Source organism: Pipistrellus hanaki (assembly GCF_964339955.1).
Source record: "Pipistrellus hanaki genome assembly, chromosome: 6".
NCBI classification, from domain to species: Eukaryota; Metazoa; Chordata; class Mammalia; order Chiroptera; family Vespertilionidae; genus Pipistrellus; species Pipistrellus hanaki.
Window position 1 is genome coordinate 6,114,994 of NC_140508.1, and position 19,828 is coordinate 6,134,821.

At 59.2% G+C, this 19,828-nt stretch overlaps 1 protein-coding gene across 1 annotated transcript in view; it reads left to right on the plus strand.

The window, feature by feature from the left end:
* The window catches only part of RTEL1 (regulator of telomere elongation helicase 1), a 36,723-nt gene that overhangs the window by 14,402 nt on the left and 2,493 nt on the right, over positions 1 to 19,828 (plus strand). The window contains 18 exon segments of the mRNA XM_084888438.1: positions 10,112 to 10,150; positions 10,217 to 10,295; positions 11,030 to 11,127; positions 11,479 to 11,534; positions 13,086 to 13,154; positions 13,270 to 13,351; positions 15,591 to 15,723; positions 15,816 to 15,929; positions 16,006 to 16,046; positions 16,215 to 16,300; positions 16,388 to 16,465; positions 16,753 to 16,830; positions 17,158 to 17,304; positions 17,375 to 17,490; positions 17,558 to 17,681; positions 17,781 to 17,922; positions 18,036 to 18,187; positions 18,673 to 18,768. Coding sequence (XP_084744564.1) covers positions 10,112 to 10,150; positions 10,217 to 10,295; positions 11,030 to 11,127; positions 11,479 to 11,534; positions 13,086 to 13,154; positions 13,270 to 13,351; positions 15,591 to 15,723; positions 15,816 to 15,929; positions 16,006 to 16,046; positions 16,215 to 16,300; positions 16,388 to 16,465; positions 16,753 to 16,830; positions 17,158 to 17,304; positions 17,375 to 17,490; positions 17,558 to 17,681; positions 17,781 to 17,922; positions 18,036 to 18,187; positions 18,673 to 18,768 — 1,730 coding nt within the window.

Here is a 19,828-nt window from a genome sequence, read left to right on the forward strand (position 1 = left end):
CAAGCGGGGGCTCCCTCCCAAATCTTCTGGCATTTTCTAAAGACCTTTTCATCCTTCCCCAGCCTGTGTGCTTTCCCTCTGCTGCGTAAAGGTGAAAACAAATGCATTAACCGTAAGATGTTGTGGTTTTTTGTTAATTCTCACCCAAGGATATTTTTCTCTTGATTTTTAGAGAAAGTAGAAGGGAAGGGGAGAGGGAGTGAAAGAAACTTCCATCTGAGAGGGACACATGGGTTGGTTGCCTCCTGCACACGCCTCAACCAAGGCTGGGGATTGGGCCTGCAGCTCAGGCACGAACCCGGGACCATAGGTCTACAGGTCGACGCTGTCTCTGAGCCAAACCCGCGAGGGCCTGGAGGCGTTTCTAATGGCCTGGGAGCGTGGTCCACGTGTCACCTACTCTAGTTTGTTCCCAGGGATTTCCCCGCAGCAGTGACCTTGGCTGACGGAGAAACCTTTGATGGAGGTGGTAGTGTGTCCACAAGTCCCTGTGGCCTTTGCTGGCGGCTGACGAGGAGTCCAGGGGGTTAGGCCAGCTGCTCGTTGGTGGCGTTCCCGGCAAATGCCGCAGGCTTCTTAGTGTTTGTGCTTCATGCTGTGAACACGATCAGATGTTCTGTCCTCAGTGGGCGTGGGCACAGGTGGCATGGACAGCTTCTGTGTCCTCATCCCTCTGTGATCACAGACGCGGGCGGGCTGTGCAGGGAGCGGGCCAGGCACCCCCTCCTCTCACCCACGCTGACTTCCGTCCCGGGCACCCTGGCCTCTGACACACACGCACCTGCCTCGGGAGATGGAGTTTGTGAGCGGCATTGGTGTGTTTAGCGCTGAAGTGCTCAGTCTTTGTGGCTTCAGGATGCTTTACTTTAAATCTGGCTAAAGGTGGTTTGTGTGAGTTACATCTCTGGATACTGTGTGAGCAATGAAAATGGAAACATTTTTTATTATTTTTATTTAATTTTTAAATCTTGTTAGAGACTCAGACTGAGGCCTGAGGTTCAGACATGTTCTTTTTTTTTTTTTTTTTTCCAGAGAGGAAGAGAGAGGGAGAGAGAGAGAGATAGAAAGAGATAGAAACATAAGTGATGAGAAAGTTTCATTGATTATCCGCCTCCTACACACCCCACACTGGGGATGGAGCCCACAACCCGAATTGAACCACGGCCTCCTGGTTCATAAGCTGACTCTCAACCACTGAGCCACACCACCTGGGTGAGAAATAATTTTTAAAAATTAGAAGGGTGACAGTGGGTTACAGTTTGGCAAATCTCGTTCATGTCTGGCATGCTGGGGAAAGGCGGGCCTCACAGGGTGCTTTGCATTTGCTGTGGCAGCGCCAGCAAGCCGGGTCGTGGTCCTGGCTGCTGCGGACGGTCACACAGACTCAGTGGCTGAAAGCCACAAGCCGGCTCCTCCCACGGGTCTCAGCGGTCCAAAGCAGGTTGGCCGGGTCGCCTTCCTCCTGGGGCTCTGGGGATCCCCCGCTTCTTGCCTTTTCCAGCTCGTAGATGTGCTGCTTCCTTAGCCCCGGGCCCCACATCCCTCCGACCTCTGCTCATTGTCGCCTCTCTGACCCTCTGCCTCCGTCCTGCCTGAAGGACCAGCATGGTTTCCCATCTCAGGTCCTTGAACATCCTTCCGCGTGTAAAGCATGGAAGGTGACATGCTCACAGGTCCGAGGACCCGTCTGGGCGTGTGGGCGGCCGTGCTCCGCCGCCCACACGCAGCCTCTGGGAATGGCGCTGTGTGTGTGTCTATGAAGTAACAAGAGGGAAAAGGCAGGTGGGACCGTGTGGCCGTCATTCACCTGCAGTGACATCAGGGAAAGAGCTGTGGCCTGCAGTGCGCGAGCAGGACTCGGGCCTGCCCAGCCACGCCCCGTGGCCCGGGCTCCCGCTGCCCTGTGGCAGGGGTTCCTGCCAGCCACGGCAGCGCCGGACGCACCTCTGAGCGATGCGCGGCTCCAGGCCTTGTCCAGCGCAGGCTGCCGAGGCTGCCTTCTACCTGGCTAATTTTAAAAAAGGCAGTTTATTCTGCACGTGGGTCCTTTCGGGATTTTATCTTTAAAGCCAGTGTGGCTGTGGCCTCCGCGTGGCTTTTTCTGACCGTGTGGTGCCGTGTGTGTTTGGGTGCTTCCCCCGGCTGCGCTTCGGCTGCTGCTTCCAGACGTGCTGTCCCTCCCTGAGCCAGAGCCCCCTCGCCAGTCCCCTGTCTCTGTCTCTTGGACTGCTTTGTCTTTATTGAGTGCCAGGTGTATGACAGGGCGATCCGACGTCTGTCTCCACCTGCAGTTTCTTTTTTTCTTTTTTTAAATCTTTATTGTCGAAAGTATTAAATATGTCCCCTTCCCCATTGACCCTCTTCAGCCCCACCCCCACCCCAGGCTTTCACCATCTATTAATAATTGTCGGTGCCCGTGGCCGTGCATATGTGCACACAAGGTCCTCAGTTGATTGCCTCCCACCCATCCTCCTTCCCCGCCTCCCCTCCCAGATGCCGCACTCTGTTCCACGCTTCTGTGGTTCTGGATCCACTCTGTTCATCGGTTTATTTTGTAATAGAGGCCCGGTGCACAAAATTTGTGCTTGGGGGGAGAGGTGTACCTCAGCCCAGCCAGCACCCTCTCCAATCTGGACCCCTCGAGGAATGTCTGACTACCAGTTTAGGCCCAGTCCCACACCAGGATCAGGCCTAAATGGGCAGTCAGACATCCCTCTTACAACCCAGGACTGGTGGCTCCCAACTGCTTGCCTGCCTGCCTTCCTGATTGCCCCTAACCACTTCTGCCTGCCAGCCTGATCACCCCCTAACCATTCCCCTGCCAGCCTGATTGATGCCTGACTGCTCCCCTGCCAGCCTGTTTGCCCATAACTGCCCTCTCCTGCAGGCCTGGTCCCCCCCCCAACTGCTTTCCACTGCAGTCCTGGTTGCCCCCAACTTCCCTCCTCTGCCAGCTTGGTCACCCCATCTGCCCTCCCTTGCAGGCCTGCTCCCTCTCATCTGCTCTCCCCTGCTGGCCTGATCGCCCACAACTGCCCTCCCTTGCAGGCCTGGTTCCTCCCAACTGCCCTTCCCTGCTGGCTATCTTGTGATGGCCGGCTTGTGTCCACATGGGGGCAGGATCTTTGACCACATGGGGGCAGTCATCTTGTGTGTTGGAGGCATGGTCAATCTGCATATAACTCTTTTATTAGGTAGGATAGAGACCTGGTGCACGGGTGAGGGCTGGCTGGTTTGCCCTGAAGGGTGTCCTGGATCAGGGTGGGGGTTCCCTTGGGGCATGGGGCAGCCTGGGCCAGGGGCCTGTGGTGGTTTACAGGCCGGCCACATCCCCTGGCAACCAGGAGGCCCTGGTATCTGGGGTTTATGTATCTTCTATAATTGAAACTTGGTATCCTGGAGCGGAGGCCGAGGCCGGCCAGGGTGTGCGGAAAGCTTGACTTCCTTCATTGCCGGAGGGGCAACCCAAGCCTCCCTCCTGCTCTCTGTGGCGGTAGCCATCTTGGTTGGGTTTATTTGTATATTCTCTCCTGATTGGCTGGTGCGCATGGCTTGTGGATGTAGTGGAGTGATGGTTAATTTGCATATTACTCTTTTATTAGATAGGATTAGATTCCACATGAGTGAGATCATGTCATACTTTTCTTTTCCTGACTGTCTTATTTCACTTAGCATGATACTCTCAGGTTCTTCCATGCTGTCTCAAAGAGTAAGAGATCCTTCTTTTTTTACTGCTGCACAGTATTCCATGGTGTAAATGTACCACAGCTTTTTATCCACTCGTCTGCTGATGGGCACTTGGTTTGTGTCCAGATCTTAGCTATTGTAAATTGTGCTGCTATGAACATAGGGGTGCATATATCCTTTCTGATTGGTGTTTCTAGTTTCTTGGATATATCCCTATAAGTGGGATCACGGGATGAGATGGCAGTTCCATATTTAATTTTTTGAGGAAACTCCATACTGTTTTCCATAGTGGCTGTACCAGTCTGCATTCCCACCAGCATTACAAGAAGGTTCCCTTTTCTCCACATCCTCGCCAGCATTTGTCATTGATTGATTTGTTGGTGGTAGACCTTCTGACAGGTGTACCTTATTGCCATTTTAATTTGCATCTCTTTGATGATCAGTGACCTTGAGCATGTTTTCGTATGTCTCTTGGCCTTCCTATGTACTCTTTGGAGAAGTGTCTCTTTAGGTGCTTTGCCCATTTTTAATTGGATGTTTGTCTTCCTTCTGTGAAGTTGTATGAGTTCCTTATTCTGCCTGCAGTTTTTTTTTTCTTTTTATTTTAATTTTTTAAAATTTAATAAATCTTTATTGTTCAGATTATTACAATTGTTTCTCCTTTTTCCGCCATAACTCCCCTCTATCCGGTTCCCATCCCATCCTCTACCCTTACCCCCCACTGTCCTCATCCAGGGGTGTATGATTTTTGTCCAGTCTCTTCCTGCACCCCCACACCCTTTCCCCCCAGAGAGTTATCAGTCGCCTTTCTAGGCCCCTGATTCTGTTATATTCACCAGTTTATTCTATCCCTCAGATTTTTATTTATTTTAAAAAAAATATATTTTATTGATTTTTTACAGAGAGGAAGAGAGAGAGAGATAGAGAGCTAGAAACGTCAATGAGAGAGAAACATCGACCAGCTGCCTCTTGCACACCCCCTACCGGGGATGTGCCCGCAACCAATGTACATGCCCTTGACCGGAATCGAACCTGGGACCTTTCAGTCTGCAGGCCGATGCTCTACCACTGAGCCAAACTGGCTTTGGCTGTTCCTCAGATTTTTAATTCACTTGATTTTTAGATTCACTTGTTGATAGATATGTATTTGTTCATAATTTTTATCTTTACTTTTTTCTTTTTCTTCATCTTCTTAAAGAATATCTTTCAGCCGAGACCGGTTTGGCTCAATGGATAGAGCTTCGGCTTGGGGACTGAAGGGACCCGGGTTCGATTCCAGTCAAGGGCATATACCTTGGTTGCGGGCATTTCCCCAGTGGGGGGTGTGCAAGAGGCAGCTGATCGATGACTCTCTCTCATCGACGTTTCTAGCTCTCTCTCTCCCTTCCTATCTGTACAAAATCAATAAAATATATTAAAAAAAAAATATCTTTCAGCATTTCATATAATATACTGGTTTGCTGGTGATGAATTCCTTTAGCTTTTTTTTTTAATCTGTGAAGCTCTTTAGCTGACCTTTAATTCTGAATGATAACTTTGCTGGGTAGAGTAATCTTGGTTGTAGGTTCTTGCTATTCATCACTTTGAATATTTCTTGCCACTCCCTTCTGGCCTGCATAGTTTCTGTTGAAAAATCAGCTGACAATTGTATGGATGCTCCCTTATAGGTAGTTAACTGTTTTTCTCTTGCTGCTTTTAATATTCCCTCTTTGTCTTTTGCCCTTGGCATTTTAATTATGATGTGTTTTGGTGTGGTCCTCTTTGGATTCCTTTTGTTTGGGGTTCTGTGCACTTCCTGGACTTGTAAGTCTATTTCTTTCACCAGGTGGGGGAAGTTTTCAGTCATTATTTCTTCAAATAGGTTTTCAGTATCTTGTTCTCTCTCTTCTTCTGGCACCCCCATAATTTGGGTGTCGGTACACTTGAAATTGTCCCAGAGGCTCCTTACACTATCTTCAAATTTTTTTTAAATATATTTTATTGATTTTTTACAGAGAGAAAGGGAGAGGGATAGATAGCCAGAAACATCGATGAGAGAGAATCATCAACCAGCTGCCTCCTGCACACCCCCCACTGGGGATGTGCTTGCAACCAATGTACATGCCTTTGACTGGAATCAAACCCGGGACCCTTCAGTCCACAGACTGACACTCTATCCACTGAGCCAAACCGGATTCGACTATCTTCAAATTTTTTAATTCTTTTTGCTTTCCCAGTTGAGTGTTTTTTGCTTCTTTGTAGTTCAAATCTTTGACTTGATTCTTGCGTTCCTCTAGTCTGCTGTTGGGTCTCTGTATAATATTTTTTATTTCAGTCAGTGTATGTTTAATTTCTAGTTGGTTCTTTTTCATATCCTCGAGGGTCTCGCTAAATTTATTGGCCTTTTTTAGGAAATTCTTGAAAAACCTTATAACCGTAGTTTTGAACTCTACATCCAGTCGTTTATTTTCCTCCATTTCTTTCATTTGTGACATGTTTCTTTGTCTCTGTGTTTTTGCTGCTTTTCTGAGTTGCTAGGGTAGCTTTGTTTGCTAGGTATCCTATATGGCCCAGTAGGTCAGCCTCCCCAGTTACCTGAGGTAAACACTCTTGGTGCTCCCCCTTGTGGACTGTGTGTACAGCCTTGTTGTAGTTAAGTCTTGATTATTGTTGGTATCACTGGAAGGAACTGACCGCCAGGCCAATTGGCTGTGAGGATCAGCTGTGTCTATGCCTGGAGAACTTATGTGCTGGAGACAGCCTTATGAGACAAGACTTATAGCCGGGCCTGTGGCTCTGGCTATAAGCTGGACAGCATTTCCCTGTGGTCTTGCCAGGCCTGGAGTTTGTGAAGATAAAGTTACAATGTCGCATGCTTGTGAAGAGAAAGTCAGTAACAGTGTTGCATGTCCCGCAGTCTGGGTTTGTCTGCTGTTCCTCACAAGTCCCAGTTGTGAATTCTGGGCAGGGCCAACCCACCAGGTCGCACACCCAGCATCTGTCTGTCTCATTGTTGACACTGACTTTTCACTGGGTTAAGTGGTGACAGCCAGGCTTTCTCCTGTGAAGCTACTGTTTTTCTGTTTGTAAATCTAAGCGATTCGTGTTCTTCATTGACGGTTCTCCCTGAATGAAGGATCCTGCAGTTTGACACCCGCACCACCTTATGCCTCCCATTCCCTGGCTGGAATCGCAGCACCAAACCTGCTGCGATGTCCCCATGGGCAGGTGCTTGCTGTGGGCTCCTGCCTGTGCGCTCTGGTGCAGGCTCCCTCCTCTGTCCTGGGGATTGCACTTCCCCCGGGCGCCCCTCCGTGTGGAGTGAGAAAACCTGCCTCCACGTTCCTCAACATTTTCCTCACTGTGGGAGCCTCGAATACCCAGAATCACTTTGCCGTCTGGGAGGAGCACCCCCGCTCCCGGCTGCGCGTCGGCTGTGCCTCCCGAGCGTGCCGCCTTCAGGGGCTCCTTGGGCTCCCCGCTCCCTGGGTCATAGGATCCATTTACATAATTGGTTTCAGCGTGCATTTCTTTTTGTTAGTCCTCTTGTGAGGACATTTTTCCATTGATTTTTATTTTATCTTTACTTTTTAATGCATTTTTTATTTCAGAGAGGAAGGGAGAGGGAGAGAAATATCAATGATGAGAGTGAATCATTAAAACGCTGCCTCCTGCATGCCCCCTACTGGGGATTGAGCCTGCATCCCACGCATGTGCCCTGACTGGGAATCGAACCATAGGTTGATGCTCAACCACTGAGCCACACCTGCTTGTTTATAGTATTGGAAACACTCACGTGGTTCCAGATATCAGAGTAATAGTATACTCAAGAGCAGTGTCTTGTTTGTTTCTGGTTTATTCTTCCTTTGCCTTTATGGGTACATTTTGTCCTCCTTTTTTCACTCTGTTCTTTTTTTTTTTTTTCTTGAAGTTTTAAAACTTTTTTTCCCATATTTAAAATATTGTGCATGCCAATAATTAAAATCATTTTAACAAAAAAATGGCCCTCTGGTAACACTGCATTTCACAGCCCGCAGGACCCCTGACCAGCTGTTTCCTTTAGCTTCACCGCCATCCCCCCCGCTCCTGCCTGCAGCAGCCTGCGGACTCCCCTCACTTACCTGGTCCCACCTCCTTGCTCTCACCGCGTGAGCGGGGGAGTCAGATAGAAGGCAGCTGGGGGCATGCCGCTGCAGCGGCAGGGCGCCTGCTTGTTCTGCCCGGTCCTTTCTGCACTGGTTTTCTCCCGCTTTTCTGCTTCTTCAATTGCGACTTCTCGGTCTCTAACCTCAGCCGCGGGGCTTGTCAGGCATGGCTGTGGAGGACGCCGCAGGTGCCCAACCAGGAGTCTGCCTGCCGGCGCCGCGCTCACTGCCCTTCGCTGCTCTGTGTCCCGCCCGCTTGCTGGCACCGTGCCCTGTGGGCACCTCCCCCACCGCTCCGCCGCCCACTCCCTCCCGTGGGCTCTGCGTCCCGCCCCGTGTTGCAATGGCAAACAGCGCCGTAATGAGTAACCCTGTGGACGCACTTTCCTCGTTTGCGGTGTTTCCTCAGGTGAGTTCCCAGAAGTGGGCGGCGGGCTGGCGGGTGGTGTGTGCTGTGGACAGAGCAGCATGGGCACGGTGTCCGCCCGTCCCCGGTGGCCCCGTGGGCGGCAGGCCTTAGAGGTCGGGCCACAGCGATGGATGGGGATGGTCTCTGCAGCTCTGATCTGCTTTTCTCCGAGGAGTGCGATTGAGCATCTTGTCAGCTGTTGGATGGCCTTCGTTGCTTTGACAACAGCGCCCTATGAGATGTGACGGCGTGGTTCGCCCTCGTGTCCCTGCCCTCCGAGCTGCTCGCTCCGGGACGGGTCTTGGGCTTCCCTTTCTTGACCTCGAGGCCCAAGCAGGTGGTCAGGCAGCGTGTGGCTGAGTTGGGGTTGTCGGTGTTTTCTCAGTCCCTGGCCTGCGGGTCGGAGGAAGGGCACAGGGCGAGGTGCCCTTTGTCAGCCTGTCCATTCCGCTCGGCTTCTGCCACACACGTGGCTCCGCCTGCGCCCGCCAAGGTGGTCTCTCAGGCTCACCACGAGGCACTCCTTTCCCTCTTCGTGCCCCAGCTCCGGGGGAGCGTGCGCTCCTCGCCCCTCTCAGGGGGGAGTGGGGGGGCGTCTCCATGACCTCGCCTGAGGCATGGGTTCCTAGAAATGACATCAGCAGCACGGCCACCAAAAGATGGACAAATAGGGCCTCGTCACAGTTAAAACCTGCTCCGGGCACACGGTCCGGGAAGCAGGCAGCCACGGTGAGAAACTGCACCCGTAACTGACAAGGGTCTGTAGCCACGATGCGCGGCTCCGCAGCTCTCCCTCAGGAGCCGCCCTCCCGCCCTCACCCAGGCCCCTGCTTTGCCTTCTGTTACCCAAGGCCCTTCTTTTGCTTCTGTAACGTTTCCTTTTAACAGAGAGGAAGAGAGAGGGATAGAGAGTCAGAAACATCGATGAGAGAGAATCATCGATCAGCTGCCTCTTGCACACCCCCTACTGGGGATGTGCCCACAACCAAGATACATGCCCTTGACCGGAATCGAACCCAGGACCTTTCAGTCCGCATGCCGACGCTCTATCCACTGAGCCAAACCAGTTTCGGCTCATTTCTGTAACTTTCTAAATAAACTTTCTCTTCTGATTTAAAAAACAAAAACAAAAAAAGGCACATCACTCTCCGTCACAAGGCGGTGGCTGTTCGGAACGGTGGGCAGTGACGGCTGCCAACAGTGGGATGGTCGGACCTGTCCATCCTGGTGGAGACAGGACACGGTGTGGCCGCTGGACTCGGTCTGGAGGCCGCGGGCTGCTCTCCGGGCGCCCACAGGCTCGCTGGCGCTGGCTCCGGTTTCGGGTGGTCCCTCCGGCTGCTGCCCTGTGGCTGGGCTTGAGGGCAGGCGGAGGCGCACGGGGCTGGCCTCGCCTGGCCAGACCCACCTTCCCGGCTGCGTGGGTGCGCCCCTGGGCGGGGGCTGCATTAGCAGAAGTGCGTCATGGGGCTGTCCCTCACCGGCTCGGTGGCGATGCTGTTCTCAGGGGGAGGGCAGAGCAAAGGCTCGGTTCCCCTTCCCTTCCCGCGTCAAACGGGGAGCCTGAGTCTGTTCCCGCTCTCGTTGGCCTTGTCAGCAGGAGGGCACCGGTGTGGACCGCAGGCGCCAGTTTCCTTATTGAACTCACGTGTCCCATCTGTGCTGTCACACGGGCACCTCTGTCCCCTGGGCCCCGTAATGTGGAGGGGTCCCCCACACCCGCTTCTCCTGCCCAGCCTCAGCCACACTTCCCAGGAGCCCTGGCTGCTCTTGTGAGAGATGGTGCACAGGATCGCCGGGGCGCGGCTTCCGCTCGGCCCCTGGGAGGGCAGGGCTCCCCCGGCGGGGCCAGGGCGATGACGCACACGTGTGGGTCTGCTTTCTCTCCCAGGGCTGAACATGGAGCTGGAGGACATTGCGAAGCTGAAGAGTAAGTGCTGTTCTCACCCCACCCCCCGCTGTGGCTGGTGATGCCCTGACCGCCCTGTGCCCGCAGTGATCCTGCTTCGCCTGGAGGGGGCCATCGATGCTGTGGAGCTGCCTGGAGGTGACGGAGGTGTCACCAAGCCAGGGAGGTGAGCGACTGGGAGCTGGCCCTTGACCCCAGGCCCCACCTGGAGCTAGAGCCAGATGTGTGTGTGGCTCTGTCCTGGCTGCCCAGTGAGGTCCCTCCCAGGTCTGGAGGCCAGGAGGCTGCCAACTCACCCGGATGTGCCCTGGTCTCTGCTATGTCCCCTCTGGCGCTCAGACACCGGCCGAAGCACACCCTCTGTTAAGACAGAAAGTGCAGTCACACCAGCCACTTCGCTAGGCCTCAGAGGACCGCTATTCTGAACAGCCTCAGCTGTCGAGGCCTCTGAGGTGGGCAGTGGTCCGTTCCTGCAGGCAGATGCCGGGTCCTGGCTGAGGCTGGTGGTAGCTCCTAGGTCCACAGCTGACGGCTGTGCTGGGACCCAGGCCAGGTTGTGGAGGGCTGAGTTGGTCACGAATATTCCAGAGCACAGGCCGCCTGTCTGCTCTGCTGTGCTCAGACTCACAGACTCCCAGGTGAGGTAAGTTCCCTGCCCGCCCTGCCCCACACCACGGCGCCCAGATCTGGTGCGCCCTCCCGTCTCTCCACGCTGCTCTGTGGGGCCAGCCAGAGCCACGGCCTCAGGTCCCTGAGGACCTCCCTCCGGGGCCCGGGCCCGTGCTCCCGGCGCAGAGGCTGTCCCCTCAGGTGGCCTCCTGGAGGGCTCAGGGCCCGTTTCTGGAAAGCCGTTCGCCAGTAGGTTCCCAGAGCCCAGCTGGTGCCCTCTCTCCCTGGCAGCTACATCTTCGAGCTGTTTGCTGAGGCCCAGATCACACTTCAGACCAAGGGCTGCATCTTGGAGTCCCTGGACCAGATCATCCAGCACCTGGCAGGACGTGAGTCCCACCGCCCTGCGCCGCCTCTGCCTGTGCCGCGGGAGTGCCATGGGCGTGGGGCGTGCGGGCACGTGCCGTGCCGCGTGGTGACTGCTGTTCCCACGCCGCTTTCCAGAAGAGCAGGGTCACCGAGCTGTGGGCACGCCGGCCTCTGTCCTGTCTCGGGCAGAGGGTGGGGATGGGGGTGATGGTTCTCCTCACTGATGCTCTGGAGACTCACAGGGAAGAGCAGGCAAGCCCCTTCCTGGGTGGCCCCGTGTGGATTTGGGGGGAGGCGGAGCCTAGCCCGTGTCCAGGAGGCTCCCGACTCCTGAGCCGCGGCCTGGTGGTCAGTGCCCGCTGCTCCCACAGGCGCGGGGCTGTTCACCAACACGGCGGGGCTGCAGAAGCTCGCGGACATCATCCAGGTAGGACCAGGGCGCCATGCAGGCGGCGCCTTTCCCCGTGGAAGTAGGTGCTGCCTTTCCCTGCACTCGCCACTCGCCAAGACCCGGGCGAGGCCTGCGCGCCCCTGCCCCGAGCCTCACCCTCAGCTGCTGTCCGCCGGAGCGCACGCCTGCCTCGGCCGCACTGCACCGGGCAACGGCAAAAGCCTTCTCAAGGTTTTCCTGAAACAGCTTTCAGAGGAAATCTGAGCACGAGCCCATCACCGAATGGAGGTGAAGGCTCTCCACCCAGCCCATGTCTGGCCCAGAGCCCGCCAGCCCCGAGAGGCACTCGGACACGTGGCGAGTGTGTTGAGGCGGTGTCCGCGAGCCCCGTGGGGCCTGCGGCTGCTGCACTCAGTCAGCGGGCGTGTCCCACGTCCCAGCCGGCCTTACCCTGGGCCCGGGAAGCTGCTTTGGGTGGGAGCCCCTCTCTGCAAACCCGGCGGGGATGTTACATCTCAGGCCACTGCGCACAGCCACTTCCTGTCCCCCAACTCGGGCACACGGTCCTCCGTCCGGCCCGCCGCTCTCCCTCAGCTGCTGGCGACGGGGCCAGCTGCGCGTTCAGGCCGTGACGAGAGGCCTCTCTGAAGGGCCCTCTGGCCGTGGCGGTGGGAACTCTGCCTCCTCGGTGCCTGTTGAGGGAGCAGGTTTCTGCCCTCCGGACTCTGGAACCCAAACTGCTCGGCCAGCTTGGGATTTCCTGCGGTAGCTGCTCTGAGTGACCCATCTGGTGGGTGACGTGGTCCCCTGCCTGCCTGGTGTGTGTGCTGGCCTGTCCCTCCAGCAGAGAGAATGTGACTGGCAGCAGCTCATCCCATTGGAGGGCAGAGGTCCCCCAAACAGGTCTGTGTGGGTGGGTGTGGATGGGGTCCCGGTGTGCTGCTGGCCTGGCCCTGAGCCCTGGGTGCGCTCTGTTCCATGGGGGGACGGTGGGGTGCCACAGCAGGCAGTGGGGTGGTAGGGTGCCCACCGTGGGGTAGTGGGCTGGTCAGATGGACAGCCTGAGGGAAACATAGGAGCTCACGGTTTGTGCAGGGTAGAGGGTCTAAAGCCAGTGCAACTGGAGACTGAGCGAGGCCAGCATCAAAGGGACAGAGCAGGCAGCGATGTGGGGCTCCGAGATGGTGTGTGACCTGCTCACATGTGGGACCAGTCAACAGGATGCTGGTGTGCCAGGCACAGATGCCACTCTGCACGGGCCCACTGGGCATCAAGCAGGACAGGCCCAGCCATGGACAGTGCTGCGTGCACCCACTCGATGATGTTCTTGGGCGGAAGGGGTCATGGGAGGGTGGGGAGTGAAGAAGAGAGGGAGACAGCATGGCAGGCACCATGGGCAGGTCACGGGGGACTCAAGCTGGTGTGACTGCAGCTCTTTTGCGTCTCCCAGCTGGGGGCCCTGAGGGGAGGGGAGGGAAGGGGTGAGGCAGGGGTGCTATTGGCTGGAAGAAAGGGGCAGGTGATGATGACACCCTGAGTGTCTGTCCTGTGTGGTGTCCTGCTGACCTTGTCCTCATCTCGTTTCAGATGGTATTCAGTGCAGACCCTGCCGAGGGCAGCTCCCCAGTGGGGCCTGGGGCCTCTCAGTCCTACAAGGTGGGGGCTGCCTCCAGGCGAGGTTATGGGTCAGGGTCTCTGTCCTATGGGATGGGGCCGCCTCCAGGAGGGGGCTACAAGTGAGGGGCTGACGCCTGCTCATTCTTCCCTCCAGGTACACATCCACCCCGACACCAGCCACCGGGGGACAGCTCATCGGTCAGATGCTTGGAGCTCCACGGCATCCAGAAGGCGAGGTACGGCTCCCGGGGGGCCGGACACGTCCCCTGCCCGGCCCCAGGCGGGCACCGGCCGGCCTCTGAGTCAGCCTCCTGGCTGTCAGAGCTTGAGAGGCCTGCGAGGAGCCTCCCACATCGGCCAGGACGTTTTCTTTCTCTTCTTTTTTCTTTTTTAACATATTTTATTTATGTCAGCGAGGAAGGAAGAGGGAGAGAGAGATGGAAACATCAATGAAGAGAGGGAATCATGGATACGCTGCCTCCTGCAAGCCCCCCACTGGGGATGGAGCCTGCAGCCTGAGCATGTGCCCTGACCGGAATTGAACCCGGGACCCTTCAGTTCAGAGGCCGACACTCTATCCACCGAGCCAAACCGACTTGGTCCACCCGGGACGTTTTGAGAAGGGTTGTCACCAGCCCCTGACCAGGCCCCGGGCTCTCACGCTGTCCCACCAGGCGGACAGAGTGGGCAGGTTCAGGCTGAGGCCACTCCACAGGCCTCAGGGCCACTTCGGGGGTCTGCTGGCTGATACCACTCAGGTCCCGGGGGCGCTCAGGCTGTCCTGCGTCCTGCCCTCTCCATACAGCTTCCTCTTCTGCCCGAGTCCTCAGTGCTGGGGACACTGGGGGCGGAGCCTGTGCAGGCACACCGTGGCTTCTGGTGTGGGGTGGCCTGTGCTGGCCCAGGCTCAGACTCCTGAGGTGCCCAGTCCTGGCCACCGCCCCTGGGGACTTAGCCTTTGGGTGGGGTTCGTAGCCCAACAGGTCCAGGGTAATGTGATGGTGCTGGGGTCAAGGCCACCCCCATCCCGGCCAATCCCCAGAGCCTCTGGTGGCCCTCCGGTGCCGCCTGCTCTGGGTCAGCTCTCGGTACTGCCGGACCCCTCCGTTCTCCTGGGGCTGCTGCCTGCTGTCCCCGTGGAGCTGGACAGGGAAGGAGGGTTAGGGTGTGGGGCGGTCGTGCTCGCCCCTCAGATAGCACCATTATCTCGGAGGCCAGCTGGCCCTGAGCCCTGGCAGATGTACGGATGCGGAGGGTACGTGGGACACAGTAACCTGTGTTCCCCTTCCTCTGAGAGGGTGTGGATTCTCAGAAGGGTGGGTGTTTATAGGAAATGGGATAATTTCCGGCCTCCTTGAAAGCTGGGGCGGGGCGGGGCCTGGCCCTGACACAGAGTGCAGGCTGAGGCCGGCCCGGGGTCCCCCGGTCACTGTCTCTGCCGTGGCCGATGGCCATGTAAGGAACATCCACACCTATGGAGGGTTTTTGTAAGTTCACTTGAGCGAAGCTGACAATTGCTAGGAAGCAAAATCTGAAGGGATTGAGAAAATGCTCCGGAGAATTTTATTATACATGAAATCCATCGGTGGTAGATTAGGAAGGTGAGGGAAAGCAAAGTGGGGATGCCTCTGGGAGGGGAGAAAAAATACGACACACAGTTTCACATCGGTGGGCACGGGATTGTTACCACTTGCTGCACATGGAGAGGGTGTGGGGACACGTGACAGGAGCTTCCTGTGGACGCCGGTGGGAGACTGTGCTCGAGGGGCCGGGAGAGGAGATGACTGCCCTTCCAGAGGTCGGCTGTAGATGCCGAAAGACAGAACCAGGCTCAGTTTGGGGAAGACTGGCCTTTGTCAAGGAAGCTGCAGGCCGAGGAGGGACCGCTGTTGGTCTGGAATCTGTGTGTTCAGACCATCCTGGTGGTTACTTAGGCTCGCCCTGGCCAATGCGGCTGCTCCCGCTGCCCCTCCTCCGGCCAGGCTTGCTGACCCTACCCCAGAAAGCGGCTCATTCTTTTCTGGAAAAGTCCCTGCCTTCCTGTGACGGAGCCGTGACGTCAGAGCCCTGGTGGAAGTCTTTTCCTGGGCGTGGGAGCAGCGAGTGGGAGGCAGGCGTGTCTTCCCGGGTGAAAGGGGGCCTTGCCGCCCTCCCAGCGGGCCCTGACGAGGGACGGCAGCTCCAGCATCGAGGCCCCGGAGCCGGGGGTCGGAGGCGGGCTCTGCTTCCTTCCTGGATCTCCGTGTCTGGGGTTGGGGTTGGCCGGCCTCTCTGGGGGTGACCCAGTGTCTGTTCCCAGCTTCTCTGGGGCAACTTCCTGATCCGCGGGCACCTGGCAGGGCCTTCTCTCACCTTCAGCTCAGGCAGGCCGCAGCCACACTTGGGCGCGCCCAGCAGCTGCTTGTGAAAGACTTGTGGGTGGTGGTCATGGGCCTCCCTTGGGTGACTGAGTGCAGCCTCATGCTCGTCCGGCAGGGAAGGTGCTCAGCTACTGGTGCTTCAGCCCCGGCTGCAGCATGCGTGAGCTGGTCGGCCAGGGCGTGCGCACGCTCCTCCTCACCAGCGGCACGCTGGCCCCGGTGGCCTCCTTCGCCCTGGAGATGCAGATGTAAGGCCGCCCTGCCCGGGCCGGGGTGGTGGCCTGGGTGCTGGGGGTTAGGACCTCATGGGGGACATCCCTGCCTTCCCCGCTGCCTCCAGCCCCTTTCCAGTCTGCCTGGAGAACCCACACGTCATCGACAAGCACCAGATCTGGGTGGGGATTGTCCCCAAAGGCCCTGATGGGGCCCAGCTGAGCTCCGCCTTTGACAAACGGTAGGGGCCTGGCCTCGGAGGTGCGTGGGGGGCCGGGTGCTGGGCCCACGTGCAGCAGCCTCCTGACTCCGTGCAGGTTCTCTGACGAGTGCTTGTCCTCGCTGGGGAAGACGTTAGGTGAGTTCCCGGGAGCCCCGGCCTGGCTGTCCCATCCTGGACCCACGGCCCTGGTGTCGGGGGCGCCTGCCTCGCCCTGCCCAGCCCTGCACCCTTCCCTGCTTTCTCGTCCGGGGCGGCGGCGGGCCTCTGGCCGCCCTTCCCGCTGACCGTGCTGCTCACTTCCAGTCAACATCACCCGCGTGGTCCCCCACGGGCTCCTGGTCTTCTTCCCCTCCTACCCCGTCCTGGAGAAGAGCCTGGAGTTCTGGCGGGTGTGTTCCCTTCCCTGTGTCCCGGCGGGGGGAGCCCGTGGCCGCCGGGTCTCCTGAGCCTCACCGTCCCCTTCACCCTCCCCGCAGGCCCGGGACTGTGCCAGGAAGCTCGAGGCCCTGAAGCCTTTGTTTGTGGAGCCGAGGAGCAAAGACAGCTTCTCAGAGGTCCGAGTTTGCTGGGTGCACTGCCCCAGGGTGCTTCGGGCCGGCCGCCTGCCCCGGCGGGCGTGGCTGCGGTCTGGCCTGGGCCTCTGCCTCCTGGGCCAGCAGGTGCCTGGGGGAAAGGCTCCCGGCCCTGCCCCGTGTTTTCTGGGAAACTGAGCAGCCCTGGGTGCTAGATGTAGGTCCGCCTGGGAGCCCAGCCATGAAGCGGCTCCCAGAGGAGGGTGCGTGAGCCACACTCGGGAGGTGGAGGGGCCAGGGCCCTGCTCCGGTGACCCGTCTCCTTCCAGGTGATGGGTGCTTATTACGCGAGCGTCGTCTCCCCAGGGTCCCGCGGGGCCGCCTTCCTGGCCGTGTGCCGGGGCAAGGTGAGTCGGGTCCCACACGCACTGCTGTCTCCTCCCCACGGGGGCTGCGCTGCGGGTGGAGCGGGCGGTCCCTTCCCTTGGGCCCCGCTTCCAGCAAACACCCCTGACCCTGGCCGGGGCCGGCGGGGTGGGTGGGTGGGGCGGGTGGGACGGAGGCGGAGTGGTTGTGGGGTTCTGGGAGTGTGGACCCAGCCAGGGCCTGGCCCAGGCTTGGAGGTCTGTCCCTGACTGTCCACACCGGGGAGCTTGTGGCGTGAGGGTCTGGGCAGACCCTGGGTGGGTCCGCAGGCTTCCGGGGCTCGTGGGTGAAGCCTGTGCTACCCGCAGGCCAGCGAGGGGCTGGACTTTGCGGATATGAACGGCCGAGGGGTGGTTGTCACGGGTCTCCCGTACCCCCCACGCAAGGACCCCCGGGTCATCCTCAAGATGCAGTTCCTCGATGAGATGAAGGGTCGGAGTGGGGCCTCGGGCCAGGTGAGGTGCCACGTGGTGGGCGGGGACCTGGTGGCTGTGGAGACCTTGTGACCGGCTCCCCCCCCCCCAGTTCCTTTCTGGGCAGGACTGGTACCGGCAGCAGGCATCCAGGGCCGTGAACCAGGCCATCGGGAGGGTCATCCGGCATCGCCACGACTATGGGGCCGTCTTCCTCTGTGACCACAGGTGTGGCCCCGTCACCGCAGGGGCCCTGCTGGGGGGCGGGACTCGGGCTGACGGCCGCTCCCCCCAGGTTCACCAGTGCGGACGCCAGAGCCCAGCTGCCATCCTGGGTGCGCCCCCACGTCCAAGTGTACGACCACTTCGGCCACGTCATCCGAGATGTGGCCCAGTTCTTCCGGGCGGCTCAGAGAACCGTGAGTCCCGAGTGCCCAGCCGGCTGTGCCCCTCGGCCTCCCCCTCCCCAGGGGAGGAGTTGGGTGGGACTCCCAACCCAACCACCTGTGACTGTCCAGATGCCGGCGCCTCTGGCTGCGCCCCCGAGCCCGGGCCGGGGAGAAGGCGCCGTCCCAGTGGCTGTGTCGCTCGGGGCCCTCTCCACCAAGAAAGCCAAGAGCCTGGACCTGCACGTGCCCAGCCTGCGGCGGGGGCCTCCAGGTGTGTGTGGCCGGGGGTGTGGCCAGCTGCTCCGCAGGCTGGCAGAGGCAGGGCCCGAGACCGGCGCGCGTGGGTCTGACTGCTGGGGACCTGCTTCCCCTGCCCTCCCCCAGGACTCCCAGCCTCCGGGGATGGCGGGGACGCCGCGGGCAGCCTGTGTGTGGAGTACGAGCAGGAGTCGGTTCACACCCAGCGAAGGCCTGTGGGGCTGCTGGCCGCCCTGGAGCACAGCGAGCAGCTGGCCCGGAGGCCCGGGGAGGAGGAGGTATGGGTGCAGGGGCTCCAGAGATGGACACAGGCACTGCCTGTTATTCTCGGGCACCTGCACACTCAGCCCATAGTCCCCTTGTTGGGCAGGTGGTTGGGGTTCAGAACACGCCCAAGCCCCTGGCTGGGGCTCCCCAGCACCCTCTCGCTGGGCTCCCCTGCCCCCGGTGGGCTCTGACATGGTCCTCTCAGGCGTCCTGCTGTGCCTTCGGGAGCCGGACAGTGGCCAGCTCCTGCCCAGCGGCTTTTGCCCAGAAGTCGCAGCTTTGACCTGGAGGTCCTCTGTCCTGCTGGGTGGCATCTCCTGCTCCCTTCCCATCAGCCCCATCAGTTACTACAAGACCATGTGCCGTGCCTGCTCTCAGACTCTGCCCCAGCTGACCTCACTGTGGCCCCACACAGTGTCACCCGGGGCTTCACAAAGGGCCCGAGGGCCTGGGCTGGGACAACAACTGTGTGACCGCCGCCCCCCCCCCCCCTCAGGCACAGTGCCACTCCGGCCCGGCCCTCCCCGGGGAGAAGAGGACTGTGGCGGAGCAGAGAGCGGCCAGGAAGAAGATCAGGCTGGTCAGCTGCCAGGTGGGTGAGCCACCCAGACCCCCTGGGGATGTGGTGGGAGCCAGGCTGGTGTGGCTCTTGGTGCCCTTGCTCATGGCCGGCCCTGACCCAGCAGAGTGAGGTGTGAGCCGCCAAGCCTGCGCCATTCTCAGTCCACTGCCCCTCAGGGTGGGAGGCGCGGCCGGGCCGGGCCGGGGTGCAGGAGCTGAGGGCGCTGTGCGGCTTTGATGGGCCCCGCCTTGGTTTTGCCGGACATTTACTGTGAGGTGCAGATTTGCGTCTTGGTCCTGACAGTGCCGACTGGCTCCTTTGGCCCAGGTGCTTATTGGTGCGGGGCCCGGCCTGCCCAGGTCCCCTCCTCATTCAGCCTTTCACGGCGGGAACACGCGACTCCCACAGAGTGCGCGAGAACACATGCCGGGTGCCGCACGCGGGGCCCTGCACACGTGTGGTCGGGTTGGGCCTGTCAGACACAGAAGGCCCTGCAGGCTGCGCCAGGCTGGCTCCCGCAGCAGTGCTGGGCCTGGCCCCAGGCAGAGGCCACATGCCCACACACGGGAGGGTCCGTCCCCACCTCAGATCAAAGCAGTTGAGAGCAACTGAGGAGACAGTCTGGGCCGAGAAGCCTCGGGAAGCCCCGCGCATCCTTTGCCCGTCTCTCTCGCTTCTGGGAAAAAGCAGGCAGGTGTCAGGAAGTGGGCTGGGTGCCAGGGGCCAGCCTGTGCTGAGGGCTGCGCTGGGCAGACCAGAGAGCCTGGCTTCCACGCTTCCCGTCCAGGCCCACGTCAGGGCCTAGGGCACAGTGGACATGAGCCGCACCCCCGGCCCCAGGGTTTGAGAGGCGCCCCTTGCTGTGAGCTGCCCACCCCCGGCCAGGAGCGTCCTCTGAGCTGAGTGCCGCTGCGGCTGCACCGGCCCTGAGCCGGCGGGGGCAGGAGGCGGCCAGAGGGCAGCCCAGGGCCTCAGCCACCTGTGCTGGTCCTGAGAGGAGTGGCCTCCCCGCAGCCCCTCCTGGCTGCCTTCAGCGGGACCCTGCCGCCTGCCGGCCGCACGCCGGGACGGTGAAGGGTCGGAGGCTCTG